The sequence below is a fragment of the Lytechinus variegatus genome, chromosome 1, assembly GCF_018143015.1.
Source record: "Lytechinus variegatus isolate NC3 chromosome 1, Lvar_3.0, whole genome shotgun sequence".
NCBI lineage: Eukaryota > Metazoa > Echinodermata > Echinoidea > Temnopleuroida > Toxopneustidae > Lytechinus > Lytechinus variegatus.
Window position 1 is genome coordinate 74,195,902 of NC_054740.1, and position 11,450 is coordinate 74,207,351.

At 38.1% G+C, this 11,450-nt stretch overlaps 1 protein-coding gene across 1 annotated transcript; it reads right to left on the minus strand.

Moving 5' to 3' along the window:
• Positions 1 to 512: 512 nt before the first annotated feature.
• On the minus strand, positions 513 to 7,476 carry LOC121422730 (cholinesterase 1-like). The gene is made up of 10 exons (XM_041617909.1): positions 6,653 to 7,476; positions 5,998 to 6,157; positions 5,425 to 5,502; positions 5,079 to 5,197; positions 4,583 to 4,747; positions 3,841 to 3,969; positions 3,231 to 3,395; positions 2,106 to 2,446; positions 1,658 to 1,842; positions 513 to 1,266 (listed from the first exon to the last, which is right to left on the minus strand). Exons 1-10 carry the CDS (start codon positions 7,103 to 7,105, stop codon positions 1,172 to 1,174), a joined length of 1,890 nt encoding a protein of 629 aa, XP_041473843.1. The 5' UTR covers positions 7,106 to 7,476; the 3' UTR covers positions 513 to 1,171.
• Between the last annotated feature and the right edge of the window lie 3,974 nt (positions 7,477 to 11,450).

Genomic DNA, 11,450 nt, shown 5'->3' on the forward strand with positions numbered 1-11,450 from the left:
TATATTGTGTCATTAACAAATATATCTACATAAGATTCTGATTTGACAAAGGCGATGACATGACATTAGAGCCAACCTTTCCCCCTCAATGTACTCTGGCGCGGCCCATTTTTTTTTTTTTTTATATTGGTACGAAAAAGAAATCTAAATATTACATCGACAAACGCCCTCTTCTTTTACTTCACACATGCACGGACGTTTAGCACACACCCATACCCTCACAGACGTACCCAGCGGCCGATCGAGAATTGACCAATGAGGGGCCACGACGGGAGGCCTACTTTTTTATATATTAGGTGACATTGAGTGACAAGCCCCCTCCCCCCTCCAAAAAAAAACACCTTGGGGCCCCAGAAACTGTTTAAAAATTTTCCTTGTATAACTGTTTTCCCATATTAAATTGTAGGATTCATTTTTTTCTTTTTCAGACAACGCCGCACGCTCTTGCATCCATACATGCCCACACACAACTCATCTATTTTAATGAATACAAATATTTTAGTTTAAGATACTTTGTTCGTTTTTTATTTATTTCAAATAAAGTGTTATATTGGCTTCATTAATCTACGCAACGGATTGAAGAATATTCCGGTTTCTTAATGAAGATTGACAGAAAATCACATATAGAACTTATGTTGTTGTTGTTTTTGGAAAGGCAACAGGAGAGTGTAGTTGAACCCCATATGTGTGTTCCATTGGCCTTAATCAACATCCCTCTATTTTAAACTTGTACATTCTTTATTTAAAAAAAGTAGTATGCCCGATATTGGATAAAATGGGAACATGCATGTCGGTTGGATGAAGAGAATTTAAGCAATGTTGCGTTGAAATATGAGGTTAAAAAATGTTTACAGCGAACATGCATTTTCCCTTTCTATCCAATATTGGGTGCCTTTCAAACTGCCTTTTACCTCTTATTCGACAATCATTAAATGCGAATAAATTCTGATACAACGAAACATGCCGTTTCATACTCATGTTTTGCTTTTGTTGAGGTTAATGGGAACTAGAGCATTGCAATCATCTCAAAATCGCACAACTTTAATGCCTATAAGTCAGGATTATTGTCAAATTTGATCTGATGATGATTTCCGACTTCAATCAATCACTTCTTTCTATACCATCGATTCCAACAATTTGTAACCATGCCTCGTTGGTCTGTTTGATGTCCTCATTGTTCTGGGCATGACTGTTGGGTATGACAAGATTCAGTACTGTCTTCTCTGACCTTGTCTTCTAACAGAGATCTCAGATGGGCCATCTCTTCTGTTGAGGATAAAGAAACGCGTGAACGGAAACTTCAAAACTCGTGCGTATTGAACTAAAAACTTTCAAGACAATAAGGTTCCTTGAACTTAATGGAAAATAGTACAATCGGGGTTACCAAATTCGATTGCCAGTTTTTAGTGATAGATATACTTTCTGTGTCCTTACTAAACTCAGAAGCCAATGTATAGCTTTGCATTACCTTACCAGGAATCTAGTATAATTACTATAAAATATGTTCTGTTTTCTTCATCTCTTTTCTGGTGTTGCTCTCGTTCTGATTTCCCATCTTACGTTACGAGAAAGTTTTTGACAATCATGCATGGTACTCCATTAAACTCTACCTGTGCGGTTAAATTTTCGTCCAATAAAGATATCGGCCTTATTATACCTGCGTTGGTGATGAGTTTTGGGACCAGGTTCTTGATGAAGTAGCATTCCTTTGAATTCGGTGTTCCTTCACGGTTCTCGAATGTAGGAGTAAATTCTTTGTAGCCAGGTGCTGATGGGGTGTATCTGGACCAAGTCGGATACTTCGAGCCTGCTTCTTTGCCATCGGTTGATAAATTCGGATTCCTGCACACCAAAAAAGGGAAGATTAAGAAATGGTTCAGCTGAATTAATAGTTGTGAATGTGGATTATCAGGTTAAAGATCCCCCTTCTCTCTCTCTCTCTCTATCTCTCTCTCCTCATATATATATATATATTATATATATATATTATATATATATATATATATATATATATATATATATATATATATACATACTTCGTAGTATATTTCGTTGTGTGTGTGTATATATATAATACGAATGTCTTAAAGGCCTACAAGTCATACCCTGTTTTTGCAAAGTTGGACCAGTATCTCATTATCTGAAGCGACATCTCGACCTCTTCGTCGTTTCCGAATCGACCAGTAATTTCCGTGTGGTCGTCGTTGGAATTGCTCAGGAAAGGTGAACCAAAAACGTAGGCAATATCTTCAGCATGGGCGGCACCTAGCCAGTCATACTTGCTGCCCCATATTGAGAAGGAAGGGACGTGTGACATCAGGTACGGGTAGACGTTCCTTCCTGCCCTAGAAAGGTCCACAGAGAGGTCGAAGGTCGGGCAGAGGAACATGACCTGACCAAACAGTGCGGTGACATGTGATACGAAGTTTGCATCGGCTTTGGACAACTGGGTGAGAAAAGTTGTATGCATATTAATGAAAAATAATCTCATCAGATTCGCTTTCTTATACAGAAGCGGTTTCATCGAATGGTCTCCGCGTAATGAATCAACGAATTAACGTCGAAGATAAAATGCTCGGTCAAAATTGGACCAAGATGAAATACTGTTCCCGAAAAATATCACAAATTAAGTGTTTAGCTATTTTCTTTTCAAAGACCCAGACAAGTTTACAGAAATATGGGGGATCACCGATTTAAAACCTTGTGGATCGTGGAAAGCTCTTAAGAATTTCGCTACCATTTTTTATCGATATGTAATAGGTACAAAGTAAGTACACTAGATATTAAACTTAAAGCGGGAGACGATATGCATGATTCAGTATTGGGTAACCCTTATTCTTGATCGAAAGTAAGAACGGTTCTGTCGTTCGGGGACCGGGGCAGAGTTCCCTTCATGCGTTTTTGTAAACCGTCCCTACTTGACAGAAAATAGTGTCCCAGCGTGTGTCGATCCCACAGTGTGTTTACAGTGTGGAACGCAATAACCATCACACTATTCATTTTATCCGTGTGGATCACATTTGCACTTTGTCCCCTGTATTGTGTGAACCCTGTGACCACTCACACTGTCTAGATGTCCACAGCGAAGAATTTATCATCATTCTTCTAGTACATTTATACGTTTCTGTCGTCATAATTAAGGCCAATTTGTGGGCCCACTGTGTTCTATTGAGCAGGGGTAGTAATATCATTAACCGCAGAGGTATATAGGGAATGATGGATGTTCTCACCTCATCTGGTGATGCGTAAAGTTGTTCAGCTAAATCAAGAGTCATTGGGTCATCCGTGCCGAGAGTCACTGCAATAGTCTTACGAAATTCAGAGTGGTTCACAGGATGTGGTGTAGTTCCTTCTTGTCCCTTCATGTAAGGAATTGTGAAGATAGATCCTTCGTCCTGCAATAAAATTAATATAGAACTTTAAACAAATAACAACTTCAATACTGACGAACACAGAATAATTGTTTTACAAAGGTGATCATAATGATGGCAAACTACTCTTTACGTAATTCGGTTGTTACCCTTTGAAAGTAGAGATGAACAGTCTGCAATCTTAAAAATAATAAACTTTAATCAAATTTTACCAATTTTATTGAGTAAAATGAGTGAATGGGAAGTGACGCCCCTTACCCTTCTGCTTTTGTTAACAGTTCCCGCTACTACTTGATCACTTAAAGAATCGTTTTATAGGCCTATTAGTAGCTAGGTGTATGCAATCGATATGCTGACCGTTCATCTCCGTTTCAGTAGGCCTGATATTCAAAGGGAAATCTTAATGCTCTCCAAATTGGTTTTGCAAATTTTTGTTTCGACATTATTGATATGGTAGTGATTAGCTTACCGTCATGCAGCCGATCATCACATCCACTTGATTAAATCTTCCTTCCGATGCCATCTTGATTGGGTCATCAGGCAAGAATTGACCATCGGCCACAGGGTGTACAAAATAATCGCTATTGATCTGCGAAATCTGACAAATTGTACATTACAAAAATAAACAATTATTGCCGGTACCTATATACTGACTTTATTTCAACCAACAGATATTTAAACAAAATAACTGAAACTTATCGAGAGTAGTGGTTTCACAGTCGACCATGTAGTTTTTCGTGGGGATACGTTGGTCCTGAAAAATTATGCGGTTTGGGGCTCGTTTCTTTCGCGTTCTCACTATTTGTCCAAAATATCCCGACAGCTAGGACGGGAAATTTTCCGAGAACGCTAAAATACTACAATAGAAATCAGTCATTTGAGCATGGACATGAATGTAATGTACAACATACCGCAAATTTTCCTGTACGAAAGGTTGACGAGAATTGTATTGTTCTGTTTTTACGGCAATTTTTCTGAATAACTCCCCGAAAGTATATAGAGACGGAGAAAAGTAGCAAATTAAGAAGGGGAATCGATTCTATTGATCAGTTCCCAGGCCCCTGCCTCCAAGTCACCTCAATATTTTCACTCCGTCCTTCAAGAGGGGATACTATGCGTTTATGAGTCTAGAATGATATATATTATTATATAATTATTAAGATAATATACATATACAAAGATCATAATTTTGTTTTTCATACTACTCTTACCCCTTCTAACTCAATAAAATCCTCAACTGGTATGCGCCGGAGACAACGTACGAGTTCACTGGTGGTTTTAACGTCGCAACCAACGGCTTTACCGATATCAAAGCTCATACTAACCGCATCCGCCAATTTAGAGTGATGGGTCCAAGTTAGGGTGGAAGCTCCACTCTGTGTGAAGAAAAAAAAACAGTGGGGGCGTTGACCATGGAAGAAGTAGAAAATTGGTGAAACAAACATCAGTGTCGTCATGGACTCTGGACAAACGGCATATTTGAATCTTTTTGTTCTTTTATGAAGAACTTTTGCTCAAATTACTAAATGTTTACCACATTGACTCTTACATCCTACCGAGTGACCTGGGTTTAGAGTGGCATTTGTAGATGAACCTCATGCCTCGATTAAGGACGCCACTTAAACTTTCAACCTCCATCGGCACAGAGTATTGCTGGAAGATCATAAACAAACTAATAATTGGTCGACAATTGTGTTTTGAACCAACCTGCATGATAGCTCCCGAGAAGAGCCCAGCACTCATTGTAGACAGTACGTGAAAGTTGACACTGGCTGACCCGGCGCTCTCCCCAAAGATTGTCACCCTGGTCGGGTCACCTCCGAAAGCTAAATTGATGATATCAATAAATGGACGGGTGTTCATATGCAGTAAATCTTTAATATCTGAATTTAGTTTCTATAATTGAAATTGGCAATTCATGAAGTTTCAAAATCATTAGCTCTGTACTTTGCCATATATTACATTATATATACTTTCCACTTTCATTTCTGTCTTTCGTTCTTTCTTTATATCATTCTTAGCATCCATTGCTCTCTTTTCCCTTCTTTCTTACCTTTAATATTATCTTGAATCCAGATAAGAGCTTGTCTTTGGTCTAAGAGGCCAATGTTTGCTGGTATCGAACCATCACCTGCAGAAAGTAAATCCATTCACACATCAACCTGTTGATTTATTTACTGAAGTATATATATGTTCTGTATTATCATATACTTTGTAAATTTTTCTCATTTCATGTGATCTCAGGTGGTATCAATCATTCTATAGTTCAAATTCACATTCTTCATCTAAATATGTAATATGACGCCAGTCAGTGGTGAGAATCACTGGTCATCGATTAGAATGATCTAACTATTTCTAAATGGTGTCACCGCTGTATTTATAATTCCCTCAAGTTGAAAATAATTTCACCAGCACATTGTTGGGGTTTGGTGAAATTACCTCTCTCTAGCAAGAATATGGTATTTTTCTAATGATAGGTATTCCTTCAACCCAATTTGTGTGAGGTTCCCTTAAATAAATGAACAAAGAGCACCTCGCAGCCAAGTACCATCCGCACCTATTATCTTCAGCCTCCAAAAGAGTCGTTTTGCCATAGCATGACCATTTTTTAGAGAAATTGTCTTACCTGTAGTCATGAATCCTAGTGCCCCTAGTCTGTAGTTTATAGTGACCACGATGACGTCATTAAAAGCGGCTAAAGGGGCGGGGAGCTGACCTGGAAAAGATCCACGTCCGATATGGTATCCACCACCATGTATCCACATCATTACTGCTGCATTATGGGGCTTTATGGATCAAAATTATGAATTGAATCATTTATTAACATCATGGACTATGAAATCGAACTTATCAATGAAACTTCCTAACGTTTCTTCACGAATTCAGCTGGAATCTTGTCCACTGTACCAGGATGCGGAACCGAAGGAATGTGCTTCACCCCACAACCACCCTTCCCTCAAACATACACGCACGCACCCACACTTGTTTAGGTAAACGTATATAGAAAAGCGACAATTGTCCGATGTATACATTGCCCTCTTTGGGATCCCACATTGGTTATTGGTTTCTTGTTATCACGAAGAAACTCATCGCTGTCCTGAGAGGAACAAGAGTCAGAAGACATGTGACGACACCCCCCCCCCCACAAGAGAAGAGAAGAGTATTGAAATAGCCATGTAACCCCAAAAAATGACACTACCGTTAGGTTGTCCCAATCAAGCACCCCCCCCCCTTCCAATCAATGTCACTGTTACTACTTGTCTCATATTGATATATTGTACCTGTGGATTGGGGACGAATACATCAAGAGAAAGACAGTCTTCCGACTGCTCCGACTCTACCACCCAGATCTCATTCCTTGGCTGTGGACATACTACAGAAGGTCTAGTCGCGTCAAAATCTCCCTGGATGACCTTGGCAATGGGGCTTGTGAATCGGAGTTGACCTACAGGTGGTTCGGCGTATGGAATCCGTGTAAAAACTGATACACTGCCGTGGTAGTCGACTGGAAGTTGATCAGGTTGTAGATCGAGTCGCTTTCCATAGAAAGTTGCTGTTGAGGTTTTCACGATCGGCTGGGCGTCATCGGCGGAAGACGCCGAGTTTTGTATGAACAAGGCCATGAGGACCAACACGAAACGGAAGAATGCAGAAGACATTTTCTTTTTATATTGAGGCACACAACAGTTAAGACGCGGTGTTGGTTCAGTTTCATATAGGATTATCTTGCACATGGTTGTTGAGACTCCGAGACGCGACAGCAAACTTGACCGATAACCTTGCACTTGAGCTTGTTTGATAATTATTATCACTGTTTTGTTGGTTGATATTATTTCTGTTCAAAGTCCATTCGTTGTCATACACTAAGTTTCCTTCCCGCTCTCTTTATTGCACCCCTCCCTCCTTCACTTTGTCCAACCTATTCCTTCATATCTTCGGGGTATATGATAATAGATTTATAGTCGGGGGTTACGTTGTTTAAGGGAATGACAAGTACCCGGCAGCCACCATGATATAAGCCCAGTATGATAGCACCGGCCACCGGAAATATTTTAGGATATATCCCCATCTCCCCCGTGATCGACATCCATGAGTAGTAGAATCCTATCCTGGCACCTCATTTTTGGTGGAGGGGCATGGTTTGTACAAAATATATTTGAATAGGAGACAAGACGTCCTCAAGATGTAATACATCATTTTTGTCAATCGAATTATAAAGGGTATCGTGGCAGCTTCCGGAAGTCAAGAAATTACGACTTTTTGACAAAAGTCATGATTTTTAACGAAAATAATAATCAATACTTCATTTTTTGTTAAAAATTCTTTGTACATGCGTTAACTCTTGTTCGGACTCTTGTCGACGGAATAGGCAATGTAATCTGATTCCAGTTGTGTTCTAATCATTATAGGTCTCTACTATCAGTTGATAACAATACAAGGCAAAAGCAATTTTTGTGTCTCACCCATCGTGATTTGCGAGGGCACACAAGAAAATTGTATCGAAACTTCATTGTGAAATGACTGGGATAGAATAACACTTGTCATAAGAGCCTTGCACGTAAACTTTAATGTTGACCCGAAAATGACCTTTGACCTTACCATGTGACCTCCAACTGCAGCATAACATGCACGTCCCCCAAGTCCATCTACCATCCACGTTTGGTTGAAAAGTGACTTACGGTTGCGGAGTTAGGTGTCATAAGAGAGTCTTGCATGTAAACTGTAACGTTGACCTGAAAATGACCTTTGACCTTACCATGTGACCTCCAACTGCAGCATAAGATGCACGTCCCCCAAGTCCATTTACCATCCAAGTTTGGTTGAAAAGCATCTTACGGTTGTGAAGTTATGTGTCATTAGATTTGTGACGGACGGACGACGGACGACATTTGGATCCCTAAGTCTCGCCTTCACCTCCTGTGGGCGAGACAAAAACTAAAACGTTGTCCTTTAAAATCGTCAGATTAGAGAGTTTTGTCACCGCGATGCAGGGCAGAATCAAAAACACAGTAAATATAATGCCCGTCAATGACAAAGACCAGATGGGATGTCTTTTTTTTCTTCGAAAATTGGTGAGCCGGAACAGCAGTTTAGTCCAAAGTTTTGGCGTTCACGCAAATTGCAAATATGCCAATCAATTCAATTCAATTCTTTTATTTCATTTCCATTCAAAACATAATACAAAGTAATATAAAACAATACAAATCAAGTACAATTTTACAGAAGGGCATTCTTACTTCGTAAAACAGACCCCCCCCCCAAAAAAAAAAAAAAACAGTATAATATAGAGCATAAATGGAAATGAGGGGATCCACTAAAAAGCAAAGCTTGTAAAGTGTGGATCCCCGTTGGAAATGAAGAAATTATAGTCGACTTGTTATATGCGTACATGCATGTATTACAGGAAAGAAAAGGAGAAAAAAGAAATCATATTGATGGAAACATAATTACTGAACAAATGCAAAGCTTTTCACACGAAAAGGTCTTCGTTGTAAAGGATATGTTGCGCAAGACAGAAGGAAAAAAACAGAGAGAGGGGATGACAAGACATAGAAGACAAGATAAAACAAGAGACAGGACAGTACAAGACAACTATTTTTTAAAAAGGAGTAAAACTAAGAATGGGAAAGGGCTGACCATGAACCCAGCTTGATCTGGTGAAATAACAAAAGATATAACTGGACAATATAGATGAAAAAAAAATAAAAATAAAAATGAAAAATGTAAGGATTATAATCAAGATAATGAAGTGTTAGTTCCGTTGCGAAGAATTATAGGAATTAAGCAGGATAAGTTTGGGTTTACGTTTGAATGAATTCAAGGAGACACTGTCTTTGAAGGTCAAGTCCACCTCAGAAAAATGTTGATTTGAATCAATAGAGAAAAATCAGACAAGCACAATGCTGAAAATTTCATCAAAATCGGATGTAAAATAAGAAAGTTATGATATTTCAAAGTTTCACTTATTTTCAACAAAATAGTTATATGAACGAGCCAGTTACATCCAAATGAGAGAGTCGATGATGTCACTCACTCACTATTTCTTTTCTTTTTCATTGTTTGAATTATACAATATTTCAATTCTTACGAATTCGACGATTAGGACCTCCTTGCCTGAAGCACAAAATGTTAAAATAATGGAATTCCACGTGTTCAGGGAGGAATGAAACTTCATTTCACATGACAACGAGAAAATAAAAATATTTCCTATTTCATATAATAAACTACAAAAGAAATAGTGAGTGATGTCATCAACTCTCTCATTTGGATGTAACTGGCTCGTTCATATAACTATTTTGTTGAAAATAAGCAAAACTTTAAAATGCCCTAACTGTCTTATTTTACATCTGATTTTGATAAAATTTTCAGTGTAATGCTTGTTGAATTATTTCCTTTTTATTCAAATCAAGTTTTTGTTGGGGTGGACTTGTCCTTTAACATTATTAGCGAGTGAGTTCCAGAATTTAGGACCGTTGAATAGGAATGTATTTTTGGCCAGTAAAGTTCTGTAAAGTGGAATGTGAAGTTCGTCAGAGTGTCTCGTGGGGTAGTTAGATAAAATTGATTTTTAGGGAACATGGCATCAAAAATATGGGGAAGTGCATTATTATTATAACTATACATGAAGTGCCCTAATCTGTCATTTCCAGAGTACGAGTCAAAACTGTTTTTAATTAACCATTTTTCGACAAAGTCTTATTGGTTGTTCATTGTCATGAAGGGCATATTTGACAAAACATTTTCCATGTTCTTGAATAGGTCAAGCGTCGTAGAGCAAAAAGTCCCTTATGACTACAATACCAGACTTTAATGTAAGTTTACGAGAAACGAAATCGGCAAGTTGAACATCGCTTAATTCGCATGAATACCCAACTATTTGCAAGTAAGTATATATACCTCCATTTATAATGGCTTGACATAATCACATCAACCCAAATTTGGGAGCACGACATACTTCCACCTGAACATGCATTTATATTCATGACAATTTCCCACATTAACGAGTTACGCGTTAGGCCTAGTGTGGAAAATGAAACATGTCACTTTTCAAAGAGGTCTGAATGATCACGGAAAAAAGACAAACGAAAATAAAAACATATTTTTTCTACTGGAAGTTGAAAGTTCCTTCTTTATTTCCACATCATAAACAACGAAATTACGAAATGGAAAATTGAATATAACACGTATATATATATATATGTGTGTGGGTGTGTGCGTGTGTGTGTGTGTGTGCGTGTGTGCATGGAAATGCTATATGCGTTACTGGTAACTAGGTGTGAACTTGTTTTTTTTTAAGTGTGTGTGTGAGGGTGTGTGTGTGAAATCGGTAAGGGATTTGATGCTAAACATGACAATCATACCTCAAGTAATACCCGATCATTGCCCATGATGTTCATTATTTCCTCATATTCTACAGTTCTAAACCTGTGTTTGCCAGAATTTCTTTGAAGATCAACAGGTCATTTCGACCTAGAGGAAAATTGTAAAATCACATTATAAAGCGATATCTAAAGGAAAACTTCACTTTGTTTATATAATAACGTTCGTATGTATATTCTGAAAACAAGAATGAGAAAATAAAATTAGGATTAATGTATATAAAAAAAATTAATATGGTTTTCTCTGAACCCTACCAAAAAGCAGCCTAAACTGTTACTGGCACAATCCGTCTCGAATGCACAGGCAAAACAATTTAGATATCACGAAATCCAAATAACATGATATATGTGGCAGCTATACATTTGACGTCATCAATCGAGAATGAAAAAAAAATGCAATTCTAAAGTGGATTTTTCGCAAAGCATAATGCTTTTCACATTTCCTGCTTTCATGACAAAATGGATTTCAAATTTGGAACAAGCCCATGGACAATTTTTGCTAGACCTCTCAACCTTTGTTTGCTCAATTAAACACATTACTGCCATAAATAAACAAAAAAAATAACATTTACTCCTGATAGAAAACAGACAAGATCGCCAAAAATATTTGTACTCCGGACTTGGCTGCCCTGAAGTTGAAACGAAACAGTGAGCTGAAAGGAATAGAATTAATAAAGATGTGCAGACAGTCAAACGCCAT

What these genes read in the sequence shown, in the direction of transcription:
- LOC121422730 (XM_041617909.1), bottom strand. Translation starts at nt 7,105, where the DNA reads ATGTGCAAGATAATCCTATATGAAACTGAACCAACACCGCGTCTTAAC. An exon ending in GATTCAAGATAATATTAAAG is followed by an intron (nt 5,198 to 5,424) that starts GTAAGAAAGAAG and finishes TCATCAATTTAG; the next exon opens with CTTTCGGAGGTGACCCGACC. An exon ending in ATTTTATTGAGTTAGAAGGG is followed by an intron (nt 3,970 to 4,582) that starts GTAAGAGTAGTA and finishes ACAATTTGTCAG; the next exon opens with ATTTCGCAGATCAATAGCGA.